At 36.9% G+C, this 19,695-nt stretch overlaps 1 protein-coding gene across 5 annotated transcripts in view; it reads right to left on the minus strand.

Moving 5' to 3' along the window:
* Window positions 1-19,123, minus strand: part of LOC126475079 (mucin-5AC) — a 133,845-nt gene extending 114,722 nt beyond the window's left edge. For 4 of the 5 annotated variants that reach the window (XM_050102645.1, XM_050102643.1, XM_050102644.1 and 1 more), the window contains exons 1-5: window positions 19,047-19,123; window positions 8,196-8,264; window positions 7,978-8,087; window positions 893-1,025; window positions 74-734 (exon numbers count right to left, since the gene is read on the minus strand). In XM_050102645.1, the coding sequence (XP_049958602.1) occupies window positions 74-734; window positions 893-1,025; window positions 7,978-8,087; window positions 8,196-8,261 (970 nt within the window). In that variant the 5' untranslated portion in view covers window positions 8,262-8,264; window positions 19,047-19,123. Of the gene's footprint in view, window positions 1-73; window positions 735-892; window positions 1,026-7,977; window positions 8,088-8,195; window positions 8,265-18,057; window positions 18,099-19,046 lie in introns of those variants that run through there. The other variant, XM_050102642.1, reaches the window with a different exon arrangement.
* Between the last annotated feature and the right edge of the window lie 572 nt (window positions 19,124-19,695).

The raw sequence follows: 19,695 nt of genomic DNA on the forward strand, positions 1-19,695 counted from the left end.
AGAAAAATATATGTCAGAGGACTATAAGGGAAATTATGAGTAAGAATGCTATAGACACTGATTAAAATATTACCTGGAATCTGTTCAGATACTGTCTCAATGTCTACACAATCTTCATCAACTTCTAGTTTGAGATCCAGCTCTGATGGTTCAACTTTTATTTTTGGGAATGTTTTTAACAGTTCTTCTTCCATCTTTAAAGGATCACAGTTCAACAGTTCAAAACTATCATTTTGCTCTGAAAGAGTACTTGCACCTTTAGCAAATTCTGCTGTCGCTAATTGTTCATTAATGTTGTTAATTTTCATAAACTTGCAATCAACATATGATTCCTTCTTCACTGAAATTCTAGGTTCCAATTTGACAGATTTTCTTTGATTATTTTTATCTATTGATTGTTCTCCTCCAGCTTCACGTATCTCAGATTCTGACTTCACCACCGCCTTCATCTCAGGCTTAGCAACTGGATCCACTTTAAACTGTCCCATTTTTCTGAGTACATGTTCATGAATTTTTATAGGTAATTTGTCATCATTATCATCTGCACAATCCAACAACTCATCCAAGTTATAGATATTGATATCATCATCCTTAATAGATATACTTGGTGTTGACTTCGAAGTTACGGAAGTAAATATTGGTTTCTCTGTAAACATGCTGTCATATATGTGATCTTCAAATATGTTGTCTGGTAGCTGCTCTGGCACAGCATCTATTTCTTCTGTATCTGACACCTGGGGGGAAAAAAAAAAATCTCAGGAATGTTAGATTTTCATGTCAATGTGTCACACTGTTTGGATTCACGAATATATGAAGGTTCAAATTTTGCATGTTTCACACAAAGAAAACAACTCACAAAAGCCAACACACAGTATAATAATATGTTACATACCTGCAATGATCCCAAATGTTCCTGCCAATCCAACAGCATTTTTTGGAAATCTTCCTTGTTACTATGATCAATTCGGGACAAGCTTCCCTCTTGTGGAATGGTGACTGGTAGAACTGATGAATCACTGTTTGAACTGCAACATCACAAAAGCATTGTTAAATGACAACTACCCACAGAAAAAAAAATGAAAATATAGAATTATTTCATTTGGATAAATAATAAAACTGCAAATTTTACTTGAAAAAATAGAGTAAATAATGACTTCTCATTAGTCTGCAAATAACAACCATTTTCTTTGCCAATTCAGTTCATACAATATTCACACACAACAAAACCACCAACACTCTTGGGAAGATTAGAGAATGAAGGTTCCATTTGAACACTTCATAGGATGAGAGAAAATACTAAAGAGAGCTAGTACGAATAATCATAACTGTGATGACACTGAAATAACACAAGTAAAGATGGACCCATGGGGGGAGAGGGGATAAACAGTACGTCACAAAGAAATGTATAAGGGTTCACTGAATTGAAACATGCAAAACATGGCATTTTGCTTCCGATGACACATTGGGAAATGGGTAGACGACACATTGGGAAATGGGTAGACGACACATTGGGAAATGGGTAGACGACACATTGGGAAATGGGTAGACGACACATTGGGAAATGGGTAGACGACACATTGGGAAATGGGTAGACGACACATTGGGAAATGGGTAGACGACACATTGGGAAATGGGTAGACGACACATTGGGAAATGGGTAGACGACACATTGGGAAATGGGTAGACGACACATTGGGAAATGGGTAGACGACACATTGGGAAATGGGTAGACGACACATTGGGAAATGGGTAGACGACACATTGGGAAATGGGTAGACGACACATTGGGAAATGGGTAGACGACACACTGGGAAGCAAGAGAGGAAGAACTATTATCACATTCTCATGTCACTACAGGTGCGAAATCTGCTATGTATTCAGCAGGTGGGGGGAAGAGGGGGACCAGAACTTTTGCAGTCTCAAGCTCTACCCGTAACCACAACTGCAATACATTTCAAATTAACACCTAAATATTTGTGACAACATAGGTTGCAATTTTTACTAATGCTCATATATAGCAATATATTGCCCAATTAGTTTGGTGAAACTACAGTCCTGTAACACAGTAAAACCCCAATTTAACGTTCATTTTTGTCGGTCCCAACAGAAGTCCTATTCTCTCAATACGATTATTTCCCATCATTAACAATTCCTGCATTTTAAGTTTTCTTTCACATTATCGCAACCCTTAGCAATGATTTTCATACAGATTTCTGCAAAAATTGCATCATATTCCTGCTCAAACTAGGCCTTGGAACAAAGCAGAATGCACTGACAATACGCAAAATTATCTATCAAGTAATGTAGAGCTAGCAAGGCAAGCAAGATTTTCATTGTCGGCATATTGGGTAACACTGAATTACAGCAACATTAATTTAATTTCAAAGCCATTTATTCAAATAAACACCACTTTCAAAGACGGCCATCTTTATAATGAGCTCTCACAAATCGTCGTTACTTCTGCATGAGATATTTTAATCCGTACTAGGCATACAGTCTTAGGTTGGTACAACCTGATGGAGTAAGCATTGCTCCTCAAGATGCTCTGTAACATCAAAACTATTTCTGGCCTCTTTCTCAACCAGGATGTCCCTGAGTACTCCTTGTCGACAACAAGCTGTGGGATTTCATGCCTATTGATCTCTGTTTATGAAGACTGTCAACTTCAGTGTTTTAAGCAATACTGTGTTACAAGTTTTATTTATTGCTGTTTTATAATGATTATCAATAACAAGTCTCACATTAAAACACAAATATCTTTTTAATATGTTTTCACAAAAGACTTTTGCTTCCACGTTTTATTTATTTCATCGGACCTCAATGGGACTGTGTTAGTACTGTGGAGAGACAAGCAGAGCTAATTGCTGCTGAAAAGAAACAAAAACGAGTAATGATTTCAGATTAAACTGTTTTAATTTCATATTTTGAACAATACGAAGAAAATGACAGTAAGTGTACTTTATTCATTTCTGATTGTTGTGTTTCCTATGCTTTTCTGTATTTTACACTATCCTGCATTTTAAACGTTTTTGGATCAGTCCGCGGAATAGCATAAAAAAGGAATTTCACTGTGTTGTTGTAAAACTAGAGACAACTGGCGTGGATAGTAGCAAAATACAAAGTTCTTGTGTTTGAACATTTCTACATTTTAATAAAATTTCTATGTGTATATAGATATGCCATGACTTTCAGTTTTGTATTCAGTTATTGTTTATTTGCTTCAATGTGTGTGTTACAATATTACTGTGCAGAATTTCTGCTTTGTGTTTTGTGTTAATGAACACCTGTACTTGTATACCAGCTATTTTAAGAATATAACAACTTGGCCGCTAACCAAAAATTTTATCTGGTGACGAAAACTCAAATAATTGTAAAGACAATCCACATTGGCAATGCCAGAACTCTTAGAACCAAAATGTTGGATCAGTTTATGGAACAACAGGAAACGTCAAAAGAACAACAAAATTTGGAACACGTTTCATATACTGAAAAACTATTATTTACTTATTCAAACAAGGATGTTCACATATGATGATAAGTTAGGCACTTGGCCATCACTCATAGTTTTTTCAGCATTCAGCTAAATGGAACACAAGTGATTTACTACAGATGCTGAACTGCAAAGCAGGGAATAAAACAAGCAACATAACAGACTGACTGTGTGTGTGTGTGTGTGTGTGTGTGTGTGTGTGTGTGTGTGTGTGTGTGTGTAGGGGGGGAGGGGTGGCGGCATGGACACAAAAATCATTGGAAGGCCCCTGAAGAACCAATGAGCAAAATTTCCATCGGTCTATGGGTACAATGTCTATGAATGGCTGCATATGATCTCCAAGTAGCTGAAAATAACTATTTCCAATCAATGATCAGTTCTGTTGAACCAGTTTTAAAGAAGGGTCGTCGAGCAGATGCGCAAAACTATTGGCCTATATCTCTGACATCGATCTGTTATAGAATTTTAGAACATGTTTTTTGCTCACGTATCATGTCATTTCTGGAAACCCAGAAACTACTCTGTAGGAATCAACATGGATTCCGGAAACAGCGATTGTGTGAGACCTAACTCGCTTTAATTGTTCATGAGACCTATAAAATATTAGATACAGGCTCCCAGGTAGATGTCATTTTCCTCGACTTCCGGAAGGTGTTCGAAACAGTTCTGCACTGTCGCTTGATAAACAAAGTAAGAGCCTACGGAATATCAGACCAGCTGTGTGGCTGGATTGTAGAGCTTTTAGCAAACAGAACACAGCATGTTGTTCTCAATGGAGAGACATCTAAAGACGTTCAAGTAACCTCTGGCATGCCACAGGGGAGTGTTATGGGACCATTGCTTTTCACAATATATATAAATGACCTAGCAGATAGTGTCAGAAGTTCCATGCGGCTTTTTGCGGATGATGCTATAGTATACAGAGAAGTTGCAGCATTAGAAAATTGCAGCGAAATGCAGGAAGACCTGCAGCGGATAGGCACTTGGTGCAGGGAGTGGCAACTGACCCTTAACATAGACAAATGTAATGTATTGCGAATACATAGAACGAAGGATTATTTATTGTATGATTATAAGACAGCGGAACAAACACTGGAAGCAGTTACTTCTGTAAAATATCTGGGAGTATGCGTACGGAATGATTTGAAGTGGAATGATCATATAAAATTAATTGTTGGTAAGGCGGGTGCCAGGTTGAGATTCGTTGGGAGAGTCCTTAGAAAATGTAGTCCATCAACAAAGGAGGTGGCTTACTAAACACTTGTTCGACCTATACTTGAATATTGCTAATCAGTGTGGGATCCGTACCAGGTCGGGTTGACAGAGGAGATAGAGAAGATCCAAAGAAGAGCGGCGCGTTTCGTCACGGGGTTATTTGGTAAGCGTGATAGCGTTACGGAGATGTTTAGCAAACTCAAGTGGCAGACTCTGCAACAGAGGCGCTCTGCATCGCAGTGTAGCTTGCTGTCCAGGTTTCGAGAGGGTGCGCATTTCTGGATGAGGTATCGAATATATTGCTTCCCCCTACTTATACCTCCCGAGGAGATCATGAATGTAAAATTAGAGAGATTCGAGCACGCATGTAGGCTTTCCGGCAGTCATTCTTCCCGCGAACCGTAAGTGACTGGAACAGGAAAGGGAGGTAATGACAGTGGCACGTAAAGTGCCCTCTGCACCACACCGTTGGGTGGCTTGTGGAGTATAAATGTAGATGTAAACACAGCCCTCACCATTTGGAGCCTCCACCAGCTTGCACAGTGCCTTGTTGTCAAATTGGGTCCAAAGCTTTGTGGGGTCCTACCATCAGTTCTTATCAAATGAAATTGGGACTCATCTGTCGTACCACAGTTTTCCAGGGGAGGTGCTACCAGCAATGAGTGCTGTTAGCAGAGGCACTCACATCGGTTGCCTGTGCCATAGCCCGTTAATGCCAAATTTCACTGCACTGTTCTAATGGTTAGGTACGTTGTATGTCCCATGTTGATTTCTGCAAATATTTCGCACAGTGTTGTTAGCACTGACAACTCTACGCAAACAACGCCGCTGCTCACAGTCATTAAGTGAAGGCCACTGGGCACTGAGTTGTTCGTGGTGAGAGGTAATACCTGAAAGTTAGTCTTCTCAGCAACTCTTGACACTGTGGATCTCAGAATATTGAATTTCCTTATAATTTCTGAAATCAAATGTCCCAAGCATCTAGGTCCAACTACCATTCTGTGTCCAAAGTCTGTTAATTCCTGTCATGTGTCCATAATCATGTCGGAAGCCTTTTCATATGAATCACCTGAGTGCAAATGACAGCTCCACCAAAGCTCTGCCATTTCTTAACTTGTGCACACAATATCACTACCATCTGTATTATGTGCATATCGCTACCCCATAGCTTTTGTCACCTCAAGTGTATAAATGTATTGTAAGTAATGGCTAGACATTCATCTTGATTACAGGGCTCTTTTTGTGTTCCTCTCAGTGTAAAAGTAAGTTCAATGAACATTTTTACTGAAGGATTTATTTTTCTTATTAAAAGTCAAGAGCCTATATTTCAGTGTTTGTATTTAAGTTTTCCCCTTACAAAGAGTGAGAAGAATACCGAGGGGTTCTAAAATTAGGGCTAACTGTAAACTGAAATCCATCTGTAAACATCTGTTTGCAATTTTAATTTTCGATTTATTTTTTATCAAACATGGTGTGAGTACGGACATCAGGCCCCCCTCTTACATCGGACCATGGTTTCACAAAAACACTAACTTCTTACACCATAGCTTCCTAGGAAATAATTTTAATAGTGTAAGTAGTATTAAAATCACTGAGAGTCTGCCATGTGGCAATGTGAGTTAATCATACTGACTATGAACTAGTAAAGTTAATACAGGCAGTACTTGTACTGCTGCCACTAAAACTATTATAACAACATTGGTATTACTATTAGTAGTAGTAGTAGTAGTAGTAGTAGTAGTAGTAGTCGTAGTAGTAGTAGTAACAACAATAATAATCTCCATGTGCAGCAAAAGAATGACTTATTTAACATCATCCAGAATGAACTGTTGGGCTTTCAATATGATACACAAGTAAACCAACTCAAAGATTCTTCAGGTAAGTAGATGGGTGAACTGCACTTGACATGGAGGCAACTGTCAAATGCATTGATTTGACTGAAAACCAGTAAGCAACAAAAAAAATTAAAAGCACCTTAGTCCATCAAATGAGAAAAAGGAAACAGTAATAGTAATTTACATGTTTTGATCATGTAATGAATCTGCACCATTTTTCCTGTGTCATTTCCTGGTTGCAGTGTGAGAATAAGAATTGAAAGTTATAATTACACTGACTGCAAGTGAAAGATTATATAAAACAATAGGCCATCAGGTCTACTAGCTACACCCAATTTTATCAAACAAATTCACGAAAAACACTGAACTTCAAGTTATACGTCTCATCCTCCAAACTACCTAAAAATTAGTTTAAGAATAAAAATGAGTTACAAGTTTGTATGAAATTTTATCAGTATGTATAAATTAAATGGCCCATGTCAACTCCTAGAAGGAGATTTTGAGGGTGTCTGAAAACAGAAAACTGCTACAAAATAAACAAACAGGAGCAATTCCGGAACAGCTATTTGAATCTTCTGTTTCCACTCTTGTGAATGAAAACTAACAGCAAGTTCTTCCAAATAAACATTATTCCTCCATATCGACATAATGCCATGTGAATATGATTTGTCTCTGTAAATATTTTAGAATTAAAAAGAATGACTCACCTAAAAACAGAAGCATTGAGTCTTCAAAAGGCACACGCAAAAAAAGGCAGAAGACTTGCTATGTGAAGTAAATCCTTTCCAAAGTTGAGCCCTGACAGTTGCAGTGTGCTGGCCAGCAGCAGGTCTGTCGACTTGCCTCAACCAATATCATAATACGATTTTGTAAACATCTGTTTGCCAATCCTTCGGTGTTGTCACAGCTCAGTATACAGCTACTGTTTTCACCTTCAGCTGTCAGCACTTCACAGACTGAAGTTGACAAGCAAGCTGTCGGGAACCTGACTACACCGGCTCGACTAAAGAGTAAATAAATTATACTCTTGCACAAGAAAATATTTACTCGGAAACCTAACAAGTTTTCTGTCTTCTTTTATGCGTGCCTGATAACACTCAGTGCTTCTAATTTTTGGTGGGAGGTCTCCTTCACTCCTGAAGTATTTACATTTTATCAGAACTTTTCTACTATAACTGTGATTTGCTTTTTATAGAACTTATCACATGTAGCACAAAAACTTGTGATATTAACCGATTTCAGCTCTGAGTATGGATGAATTCCAGCTCAGCTATTGTGTATAAGCATCTGTTTGGTGTACTGATGTGTTCATGGTGTATTACATGTGTAGCTGGGCCCACCGGTGTCAGTTTTGCTTTGTTTAAAGCAGCATTTCTTTGTCAAATGAGTAAGTAGTCAAACTTTGTAGACTATTTTTGTTTAATTTCTTCCACTTACTCTTGTTCCGTTTCCCAGAGATCCATTGCCACCCCAAAGTTTGATGCCTGGTATGAGAAGTCATCATGAATTAAATCAAGCAGACCACTGTCTGGATCATCTGGTTCATCCTTTAAAAAAAAATCGTAAATCAGTTAAAGATTGGTGTGAAGCATAAACATCTACATACTTGCAATTACATTATGATAAGCAAATTTATTACTGCTGAACACACGTACCTTTCGGCAAAAATGGGACAAAGTTGTAAAATTTTCATCACAAAAGTTTAAAAATGTTGCCTCCATTTTCTGCAAAACAAAAACAATAATTATAGACAAATGTAAATAAGTATGTATAGAAATAAAAATTAATTGCACTTATTTAATACATACAAAAAGGTTGAAAAGCAAAAATGACTAAGAATTAACCTCACAAAATAAATAATTAATACAATATCTCAATATTTAGACAGCAAGTGAGACATGAAAAATCAGAATTGTTTCCAAAAATTATTCACCAAAAAGTTCTAATGCTTCCTAAGACAATTTCATAGTCTATATCCTTTTTTTTACCTGCTTAAGAAAACAGTATTTCATTGTTTTACACAAAGTGTGTAGAAATTTTCATGATTTGTGTAACAAAGATATGCAGGAAAAACTAAAGTGTACACATTTACACTCAAGTTGCAGCCTTCCTAACATAACACTAATATGTTATTGTTGCATCTCTGATGAGATTTTATGGTGAGTCAATTTATACATTATGATAGCTTTCTAGACAAGCATAAGCACCTGGAAGAAGGAATGGGCAGTAACAACATAGGTGGGGAAGCTGACATTCAGAGCACAGAACTAGAGACTGCTTGCTGGTAATTAATTCCAGCTACATGTGCAATTTTGTTTCAACTACACTGTAGATGTATGAACTTTTCTTAGAACATGTTTTTTTAATGTTCTGTCAAGCAGTTTCTAAATCAAATCACCAAAGGAGTGGACAGTTATGTTTACAGATCCTGCCAATAATGTCTCTTCAATAGCTATATTGTAAAAAATTTTATCATATACCAACTGAAATGTTACATGTCTTAAAATTACAAATGCCAGGAATACATTAACAAAAGAGAAAAGTATGCTTTCTGTAGGACACATTGGTCCTCCCAGAGTTCTTCCGATCATACTGATTGTCTCCGTTAATTTATATTTATCCTTGTCTGTGCTTTTCTCAATTCAACATAAGAGAAAAATTAATAGTTAAAAAGCTGACATAAAAGGACTTCCCAGACCTAAAACCAGCATACATGAACATAAAAATAGCAACTTAAAAATGAAAAATAAGGAATAATTGGGATACTGCAAATAAATTAGTTGTGTTAATTTTAGGCACTGAATATCTGACTTAGCAAGAAGATCGTCAAAAAATGGAATCTTACACTCCGTTGGAAAAAATTTACATTCTCCTGAGAAAAAAAATATGACTGACAAGGGTCATTCCACGACAAATCACGCAGGCCTTGTCACCCACCACCTCAGATTTTCATAAAACTTTGCACATTTGCTTATGCTTATACTGGGCTTTGCAAGAATGTCAATGCAAAATGGTACTTATCTACATAAATGCCCATAACTCAGGTGTTTATGAAGCTTTTGATTTAGATTTCTTATATATGTTAAGAAAAGCACATACTTAACAGACATGTAATTACTTAAACAATAAAGTTACAAAGAACAATGCAAAAAGTTTTAATATATGTCACTTTCCTATTTCTGAAAAAAGTAAGATGCATTGAAAAATGCCTATATCACAGTCTCCAACCTGGTGGGAACTTATAATTGGTCTTAAATAATTCAATAAAATAAAATTATTAATGAGTTTTCTACAAATGGACATACAAATAAATCTGAAATCACAATACTCTGTGTTGCGGCGAAAAGAAATAATTCTAAGTAAGTTCATCCATACCTAACAGTCACTGCCTCAGTATTCACGGAACTTTTTCTATTTGTTACTTTCTGGATGGCAATAATCAACGCAAAATATCTCCACATACTTCATATAGTTTGAGGACAAAAAATGGAAATTTTTTACAAATGTAAATGCCGCAACTGAAGTTTGTCATTTGGATTTCATTACTTCAGACAAAAACAACAGAAAGTATCTTATTTTCAGTACATCACAGTCATATTTTGCCAGATATCACAGAAGGGATTATCTTTATTGGAAAAAAATAATAACTACTCTTGACCTGTTGAAACATAGAAAATCAACTTACGCTGTTGAGGCCCAAACAATGATTTTTAAATAGTATGTAAAACACTTTCTGTCAGCTGATACAAGATTTATTTTTATCAAAACTCTGATATTATTATTTTTAAAAAGTTCAAATGGCTCTAAGCACTATGGGACTTTACATCTGAGGTCATCAATCCCCTAGACTTGGAACTACTTAAGTCTAACTAACCTAAGGACATCACACAACACACATCTATGCATGAGGCAGGATTCGAACCTGCAACCGTAGCAGCAGCGTGGTTCCGGACTGAAGCGCCTACAACTGCTCGGCTACAGCGGCCGGCTTTTAAAAAGGAAAAAGCACCCTGAGTTTTGATAGATATTGGATATTCATTTCACTATATCACATCATTGTTCAGAAGATCATTCAAAACAGAGTATGTAAACTGACACTCTACAGTAAGGCTGCCTTGTGAATGTACAGAACCAAAAGTTATAAATTTAACTGAAACATTTTCACTACACGGGTTAACTTTATTTAGGGTGTCAAATTAACATCTTTAAACAGCAATTATTCTATCCACATGAATGTTAATTTAAAATGTACATGTTCAGCAGTGAAACTATCAATGAAACTTTTTAAGAGCATCTCTGTTTTTAATCCACTGTGACAAATTATATTCTGTTAACTTCACATCTTTTTCATTAAAGTAATGAATACATTCCGCCTAATGATGTTGATTTACGTACACTAACAGCACATAAAATTTTTTTCCAAAGGCACAAAACAGAGTTTTCCTTCTCAGGTCCAAGTGGGTGGAGAAAAGTAGTTCAATGTCTCCTTCTTCATCACACACATTTTTTATGAAGGCAAAGTACCACCTGTCATCATATACAGGCGCTACAAAAGAATTTTGTTGGGGACGAGTGCATGTTCATTGTGGGCTACTTTCATTGAATGAAAAAAAACAAGAATGGCTTTTCAGAAAAAGTCACTCTTCTAATCTCTAAAGAATCACAAGAAAGTGGTTTGTAATGGTGATCATTCCTGGTACCAGGTATTGTGCGGGTTGTAGAAAATCTCTTCTTGAGGTTCTTGCAAAGGAAATCCACATTTACTTTCTCAAAGAAGCAAAATAAACATCTGTCAATATTAGCTTTGCAGAAATCGTAAACACCAGATGCAGTTGTTATTTTTGCATCACCCGGTAGTTGGAGACTAGCTCTTCCCAATATGTTTTATAGTTCCTTCCAAACCATCACACACAAATTTACCATGGCTAGTAGCAAAAAAAGAATGCTTAGCATCAATAGCAAAATCATTTTTGTGCTCACACAAATTTTTAAAGCTGCTTTTATTCTTATAATGACCAGCACATCCATCAGTGAAATAATGCACTTTCTTCACTTGTGCGTAATGCTCTGCCAGCCACTTAACCATTTCTTTCTGGACAGCATTTACAAATCCAACACCATGTTCCACACAATCACTTGTAAAGCATTGGTTCACTACTACCAATTAACTTTCTTCATTTACCACAAACACACAAGGGATAGAATGTAAAGCTGCTTCTTGTCCAGTGGCAACTCATTTCATTCTCAATTATAATACTGTAGTTTTCAGCAAAGTCCATTAACAGAACTTTTTTCCGGGGTTAGATTTTCTTTCAGTTTTTTCAATGATTTTGACTGACATTTGGATATAAGTGGGCGTGGTTCAAAGTGCCTGTAATTTTGTCACCAACAAGTCTATGTATTCACCAACAGTTGCGCAATGCTTTACCAATGCTAACCAATGATCTGTGTTTATCCACTGACTGAACTCAATTTCATCATCAGCATCTTTGTAAGCTAATTTCTGCTTCAATAATTCTGACAGCTTGTCACCACTGGGACAATTATCGCAGCCCGGTACTCACAGCTTTACTTCTGCCAGTACCTCGTCTCCTACCTTCCAAACTTTACAGAAGCGTGAGTCGTGCTTCGGTAGCTCAGTTGGTAGAGCACTTGCCCGCGAAAGGCAAAGGTCCCGAGTTCGAGTCTCGATCGGGCACACAGTTTTAATCTGCCAGGAAGTTTCATATCAGCGCACACTCCGCTGCAGAGTGAAAATCTCATTCTGGAAACATCCCCCAGGCTGTGGCTAAGCCATGTCTTCACAAAATCCTTTCTTTCAGGAGTGCTAGTTCTGCAAAGTTCGCAGGAGAGCTTCTGTAAAGTTTGGAAGGTAGGAGATGAGGTAGTGGCAGAAGTAAAGCTGTGAGTACGGGCATGAGTCGTGCTTCGGTAGCTCAGTTGGTAGAGCACTTGCCCGCGAAAGGCAAAGGTCCCGAGTTCGAGTCTCGGTCGGGCACACAGTTTTAATCTGCCAGGAAGTTTCATATCAGCGCACACTCCGCTGCAGAGTGAAAATCTCATTCTGTCTACGAGATAATTAGTGATCGAATAAGCAGCTGACCAAGATCTGATGCAACTGCACTGCTTAATGCTTCGAATGGGTCATTACTGTCTCTTTAACACCTCTCCTTGGCAACAGAGAGTTATAGTGAAAATTTATTTCATTATTGTTTAATAAAACAGTAGTTTAGCTCATATTATGTAAGTTTATTTTCTTCTTGTTGAAATAAACTAAGATTAAACTGTGATTTTGATCACACATGACTTACCTTGGTAACATAAGGAAAACTATTCTTTTCATGTGTACTAAGTGTGCCGTGTGCCCGCTCGTGTTATGAAAACGCCGCACCCACTCGAGGGTTAAGGGAGAGCACCCCAAATCATGCAAAGCTTTATTTGCACCCTCAATACTTTGACTTTTTAGTACTGATTCGTGAAATGTCACCTCCGGTTCATCTACATCATTTTCATTTCCATCACTGATGTCAGTTTTCTGTTCATAAATCTTGACATATTATTATAGGGCCACACCACGAACAGATATCATCTGTCTCACAGAAAGACAAAGAGCAACTGAGGCCAAATAGACTAATTGTTGCATGCCAGTTATTCTCAACAATGTATTTCAGCAATCGTTGCATTGTTTTCTTGCCTATAAAGGCAAGAAGACAACTACAATTGAGTAATGAATGTCCCATTACTAAGAAAGAATATAATCTTCCTTATCCTTCAGGCTTCACAACCATTTGAATTAGGATGTGTGGAAAGAATATTAACACAACTATTCTTATGAAAACGCATATCGTGTATTTTTGTTCTTATGACAGCTTCTACATCCTTGATGTTCTCCTTACTATGGAACTACTAAGAGGAATTTGTACGTATCACAGAGAACAGTACAGAAGCACTAAAGCTGTGCCAGACCAAATCTCAAACCCTGGGTACATGTCACTTGCTGGTAACATTCTTCCAACTGAAAGAAGACTGCCCATGGAAAGATGATATTTGAGTTTGAGTGCCAGTCATGAACCATTATTCCTGATAAGGAGCAACAATCTTTATGAAGGTGACAGTGATCCAATGTTAGAAATTCTGTAAATATCACAACTGTTTCTGATTGCAAATGTGTGTTTATTCAATCACTGGTTTCAATCCCTATGCTCATCTTCAGATTGATGTCAAAAGAAAAAATGTGCATATTTATGAAAAACATACATACTAGTAGGCTATCAACTATTACAAGCAGTACTTAACATCCATAGTCCAGAAGGTTAGCAAACATACCTGTCTTCATGAAGTTAACAGAGTAAAAATCATCATAAAATGGTAAACACTCACAACTCATAATGTTAGGTCATCATCAGTGTACTGTGCTTACAACTATGGTGCAAACAGCTGAGGGGGTATGGTCGCTAGATGTCGCTGGCTGGAGGCAGTTTGCAAAGGCATGACACAAAGTCAGAAATATGAGCTTAGATATTCTGCATAGTAATAAACTGCACACATTAGAATGCACTTTAAGAAAGAGCTACAGTTTTAACATGGGTCCACAGAGAAATATTAGTTTGAATTTTAAAAGGTAACTGCAAATATGCAGTACAATATAATTAACTGACTTCAGTGTACCAAAAAGAAGTCACAGATGCAATGGGGATACCAAGAAAAGATTTAAGAAACTGTGGATGGCTTAGGGCCAAGGTATAACACAAAGGGGCAGAATCAGAAATACAACTGAAAGCTCTAAAGCTTAAACAGTGCTCAATTAAGGTAATTGAAAGCTGCATATGAAAACGCGATAAAAAGGCTGCACACAGCAGCAGCCTTGACACAACCAAGACAAATAAATGTGGGCAGCAGAGGCACAGGAGAGAAACAGCTGCATTAGTACATGTAAGGCCTACAACAGCCTGTTATATGATGCAAAATAGATGTTAGACACAAATTCATTCTATTCATTAAGAAGGGTTGGGTTTCCTATTCCCATAAACATTTACCAATTCCAAAAGATTCAGAAAACATCCCTTAGGCACAGCTTCTACAACTCGCATCTTTTAGTCTATGTTAGTTACAGTATGCTTGTGTGCAGTGAAGTACTGTCCAAATGTGGTTATGTTTTGTGTAAGTGTATGTTCCTTGAACCTAATGTAAAAGTTTTAAAATGATATTTATTTGAAGAGCGCATCTGACAGTTGTGTTCTTTAATTGCTCCTATAAGTGCTGAGAAAACTTGTAATCTGAATTAATATTTCTCTTTGGACGTATGTTAAAACTCTAGCTCTTTCTTAAAGTTTTTACTATCAAAAACAGTTTTGATCACAATTTATTTATTACTTCTTAAAGTGCATTTTAATATACCAGATTAAGTTTTATGCAGAATATCTATGATAATATTTCTTACTTTGTATCACACCTTTGCAAATTGCCTCCTGCCAGCAACATCTAGCAGCCATTCCCCCTCAGCTGTTTGAATCACAGCTGTAAGTACTGTACACCAGCCATGACCCGACATTAAGTGTTCTGTTAACTTACACAAATAAATACCTACAGTTAACACTTTGTAGGGATACAAAATGGAATGATCATATAGGTTCAGCTGTGGGTAAGACCGATATTACACTATAAAATTTCTTTGTCAAAGATTTGATGAAATATCCATCAAAATTATTTGACAAAGATCTGTGACGTGGCACTAAAAAAAAAGGGGTATTACACTGTCATCATATTTTTCGTCAAGCAGTTGCATGTACCACAATTGCACTGTGTGCACATGTGGAAGAGAAGCACGGGGGAAAAAAGGGAACGTACCTAGGTGAAGCCGTGGGTTTTACGATGAGACGATAACAGCATTCAACAAAACTTGTTACGTGAGCATACATTTCAGTATTTGCTCAGTGAAGTGTATACTCATATCACAAAGCACAATACTCACTTAAGAACTGCTATATCTGCAGAAGACAGGCTCACTGTAACACTCAGATTCCTTGCTACAGGAGAGAGTTAGGTTAGGTTAGGTCTCCAATCTTCTCAATATATTTTTGTATTCAGGATGACTCATGTTGTAAAGTGCCTCATCAGCTTCATACATCTCTATTAATTTTGTAGTTGTCGGTACACACCAACTGTATTTACCAACCATGTTTATAAACACACTACAGATGACAGAACGCTGTGATGCTAGCGCTCCACGTGGTAATATGTCACATTACAGTGAACAGAAGCCAAACGACTGTTATGATCAAATCTACAGCGAGGCGCTAGATTTGATCAAATTTATTTGACGACAGACGAGATTTGACATAGTGCCCTATTACACCATCAAACATCTTTGACAAAAATTTTTGACTTATAAACTTTGACAAGTTTGATAGTGTAATACTGGCCTAAAGCAGATGGTAAGACTGCGATTTATACATATGTGGGAAGTGCAATCAGTCTACAAAGAAGATTCCTTATAAATCACTTGTGCAGCATATCCTACAATATTGTGTGTGTGACTCACACCAAATAGGACTAACAGGGAATATTGACTGTACACAGAGAAGGGCAGCATGAATGGTTGGTTTGATCTGCGGCAGACTGTCAAAGAGATGCTGAAGAAACTGTACTGGCGGACTCTAGAAGACAGAGACAAATTATTCACACATTCCTACTTACAAAGTTTCAAGAACTGACTTTAAATGACGGCTCTTGAAATATACTACAACCTCCTACATATCACTCCCACAGGGATCCTGAGGACATGTGCAGATCAGTTACAGTATGCACAGAGGCATTTAAACAACCATCCTTCCCGCACTCCACAAGTGAACAGAATGGTCAAAAACCCTAGGATCTTGTATAATAGGAGATAAACTCTGCCATGCACTTCACAGTGGTTTGCAGACTATAGACAGATGGTTATGGTACACTTGACAAAACCTTATGTGTACTTACAAAGCAGGCAGCAAAGGTCACATGTGACTTTCTAGAGAGAACTATGATTGACTGGCAGTTGGCCCATACCACTCACTTGTTAAAACATCAGTTACAATGTTATCTTAATTAATGTACAAACCAAGAACAAAAATGAAGGGATACTTGAAAGCAGTACCTACTGTGTTCAAAAAGTATTATTATATGCAGGATTTCAAGATCTACGTTTTTTTTATCTGCCAGTCTTTTATGTCCCAACTATTTTTCTCTACTGCCAAGACCCTGCCCATATTTTCTCTGGTCTTATTCTAACAACTATGTATAGACTTCCAAATGTATTATGCACATGAGCAACAACAACAACAACAACAACAAATATCCGATTCTGTTTGAATCCAACATTGTTTGCACAATTAAAATAATAAACCTGGTGCCTACCAGAACCTGTATTGCATGTACTGACAGCTAGAAATAAATAAATATTATGTTTGGTTTCCTATCCAGATGACAACTTATATTTCTTGAAACAGGTTGAAACTAACCAGCAATACTGAGCACTGATGTACATCGGGGAAAGAGGCAGCAGTTGTATTATTTCTGTGTTATGAAAAAACGACAATTTACATGTGTGCTTGTCTGTAATTGGGACAAGAGCTGAAAGAGTTGTATGCAAAACAGTTTCATTTGTTATCTAGCATCTGCCCATGATTCATCAGGCTACTTTCCTCTAGCACCCCATAATGGAACTGTCAACTGCAAAAAGAGCATCAGTGATCATTTAGTACAGGCCACATCTTTGATACTACACATTTTCTCCAGGTCAGCAGTTTTATTCTCACTAACAACAATGATTACACTCTAAAATACATTATACACACACTGTTTTTCTGAATGTTTATTATTATCTAAATGCAACTGCAGGTTTAAATGTTCTGTCCTTTGTTTGACAGAAAAAGATAGGAAGAGGCATAAGTTTTTAATTTTCACATCAACAATAACAACTGCAAATGTGAAATATAGCAGACAGGTAATAGGGAAGAAAAATACAGAAATTTTCATAGTTGCTTGTCAATGTAAATGAAGTTAAGCAACTAAAAAATCTGTCAGTTCAAAATATTTTGCCCTTTGACGGGCAGTGACTAAAGTCATGAGCAGATAGAACAGTATGGTATTTGTGTAAATAAAGGTAATGCACTGCAACTTTTGAAATGAAGTATATCACTATTGGATGTTATTAATGTAGTGTATCAAATGATTAGTGGTGTTAGAATAAATTAGCTTGGGCCTCCAGTACACAATAAACACTGTTATCTAATGTTAAAACTGAAAATGTATCACAATAAGATTGGTACAGGAGCAAGCAATTATGGATTTATGTGTATATATTTTTTATTTGTTTATAAGCTGTACTGAATGTTGCAATGACTGACTACTACTATTCTACAGTTAGCACAAATACTTCAAACATATGATCCTGACGTCGGGGTATTATCTCTGCTACTATTGTAACATGGTTAGTTGTATAGGTAAGAAGAAATTTTTTGTATATCAACAGTTACGTACCTATATGGCTACAAAGCAGTAAGCACATTATCTTCTGTATAATGCCAATTTTATTATTAAATATTTGAGAAACAGGACGTTTATAAATGATCTATAGTGTTTCGCTTATCTACGGCAAATCCTAATCTTGCCTATTAATTCATTCCGAAAAAAATACGAATGAAAACGAATTTAGACCAAACAAAGTTGTTGGAACGAAAGTCAATAAAAGGAAGAACACCAGTCAAATATGCAAATGGAAAAATGTTTTTTTTTTTTTTTTAAGGAAGAAATGCCTCTATGTGATAAAAACATTTGTAAATCTGATTTACTTTCACTTCACCTTTCGCAATATGGTTATCCGGAACGCTGCTTATAATGTCCGGACACCCGCTTCTACTTTAGTTGCGTTAGTAAATAATTATCATCATCATTATTACTAACAAAAAAAAGGCGGTTTCAGGAAAGTAAATTCCGTGGCAGGCATCGATAATTTTTTCCGTCCACGTAAAAAAAAAGAACAATTATAAAAACGAACGAGCAAAGCTACTGATTGATCGAAAACAAAACTTTATCCAACCTATCTCATTACAATCATCATACTTATATTGGTACCTCATATTTATATTCTGAACAACTAGCAACCGGCTAACAGTAACCCAAGCCGTGAGGCATGGTATGCTATCAATGCTCACTTGTTTAGCTTGGCGCCGGTCGGAATACCTACGAAACTTCGGCAAGTCCTCGAAATGATTAATGCAGGAATAAACAAAAAATGACATATATTAATCAATTATTACACTGAAACGTTAAAATTATTAATACAGTAACGTTATTTATAGCCAACGTGAACAGGCAACACTCCTACAAAATATGCCACACGATAGGCACATTTTTAAACACCAGCTTTCGACAGCAAACTACGTCCCAACAAATGCACTGTTGTTTACAAATCGACAAGACAGCTGATTCTACATTAACCTCATACATAGGTTAAAATTTTTCCTTACTGGGTGTCCTCAAATTTTTCAATAATCTTCACATGTGGAACCAAACTTTGGGGACTTGCACACATCAACACACACACACATTTACCAAGCGCCGATCACGTGGACACTATTTAACGTCATGCAACACTAGATGGCAGCACGATGAGCACGCACGAAATTTTGAGTGGCTTGTATCCTCAAAATTCAAATATGCGGAAGACTGAGAGATGGAAAAACGAAGTGAACCTTAGTTTTGAACGCATAATGTATCAAACGAGAATCTATACTTTAATGTATCTAATCTACGGAAGGGTATTTTATTGTCATAATGCGCCAGATATTTTTCTGATTGTAATCGCATTGCTGAAATGAGCGCTTTGAATATCGTAAACATTCATGCCGTAAGCTGCTGGAATTAGGGCAGTCCTTTGTTCTGCTTAACACTTGCATAATTATTTTTCGTGTAATGTAGAACGCTTCACCAATAATGATAAGTTACACGATATGCAAGCGACTGCTTCGGAACAGCAAATGGTATTCACACAAAAGCTCATAACAGTCGGACAGTTAAGAGACACTAGTTGCAGTTATTGCTATCGGCTGCACTCAGGACTGAGTTGTTTGCTTCTACACTGAATCAACTATTAAACTGTAGACATAATTGCCCGTT

The sequence above is a fragment of the Schistocerca serialis genome, chromosome 4 (assembly GCF_023864345.2).
Source record: "Schistocerca serialis cubense isolate TAMUIC-IGC-003099 chromosome 4, iqSchSeri2.2, whole genome shotgun sequence".
NCBI lineage: Eukaryota > Metazoa > Arthropoda > Insecta > Orthoptera > Acrididae > Schistocerca > Schistocerca serialis.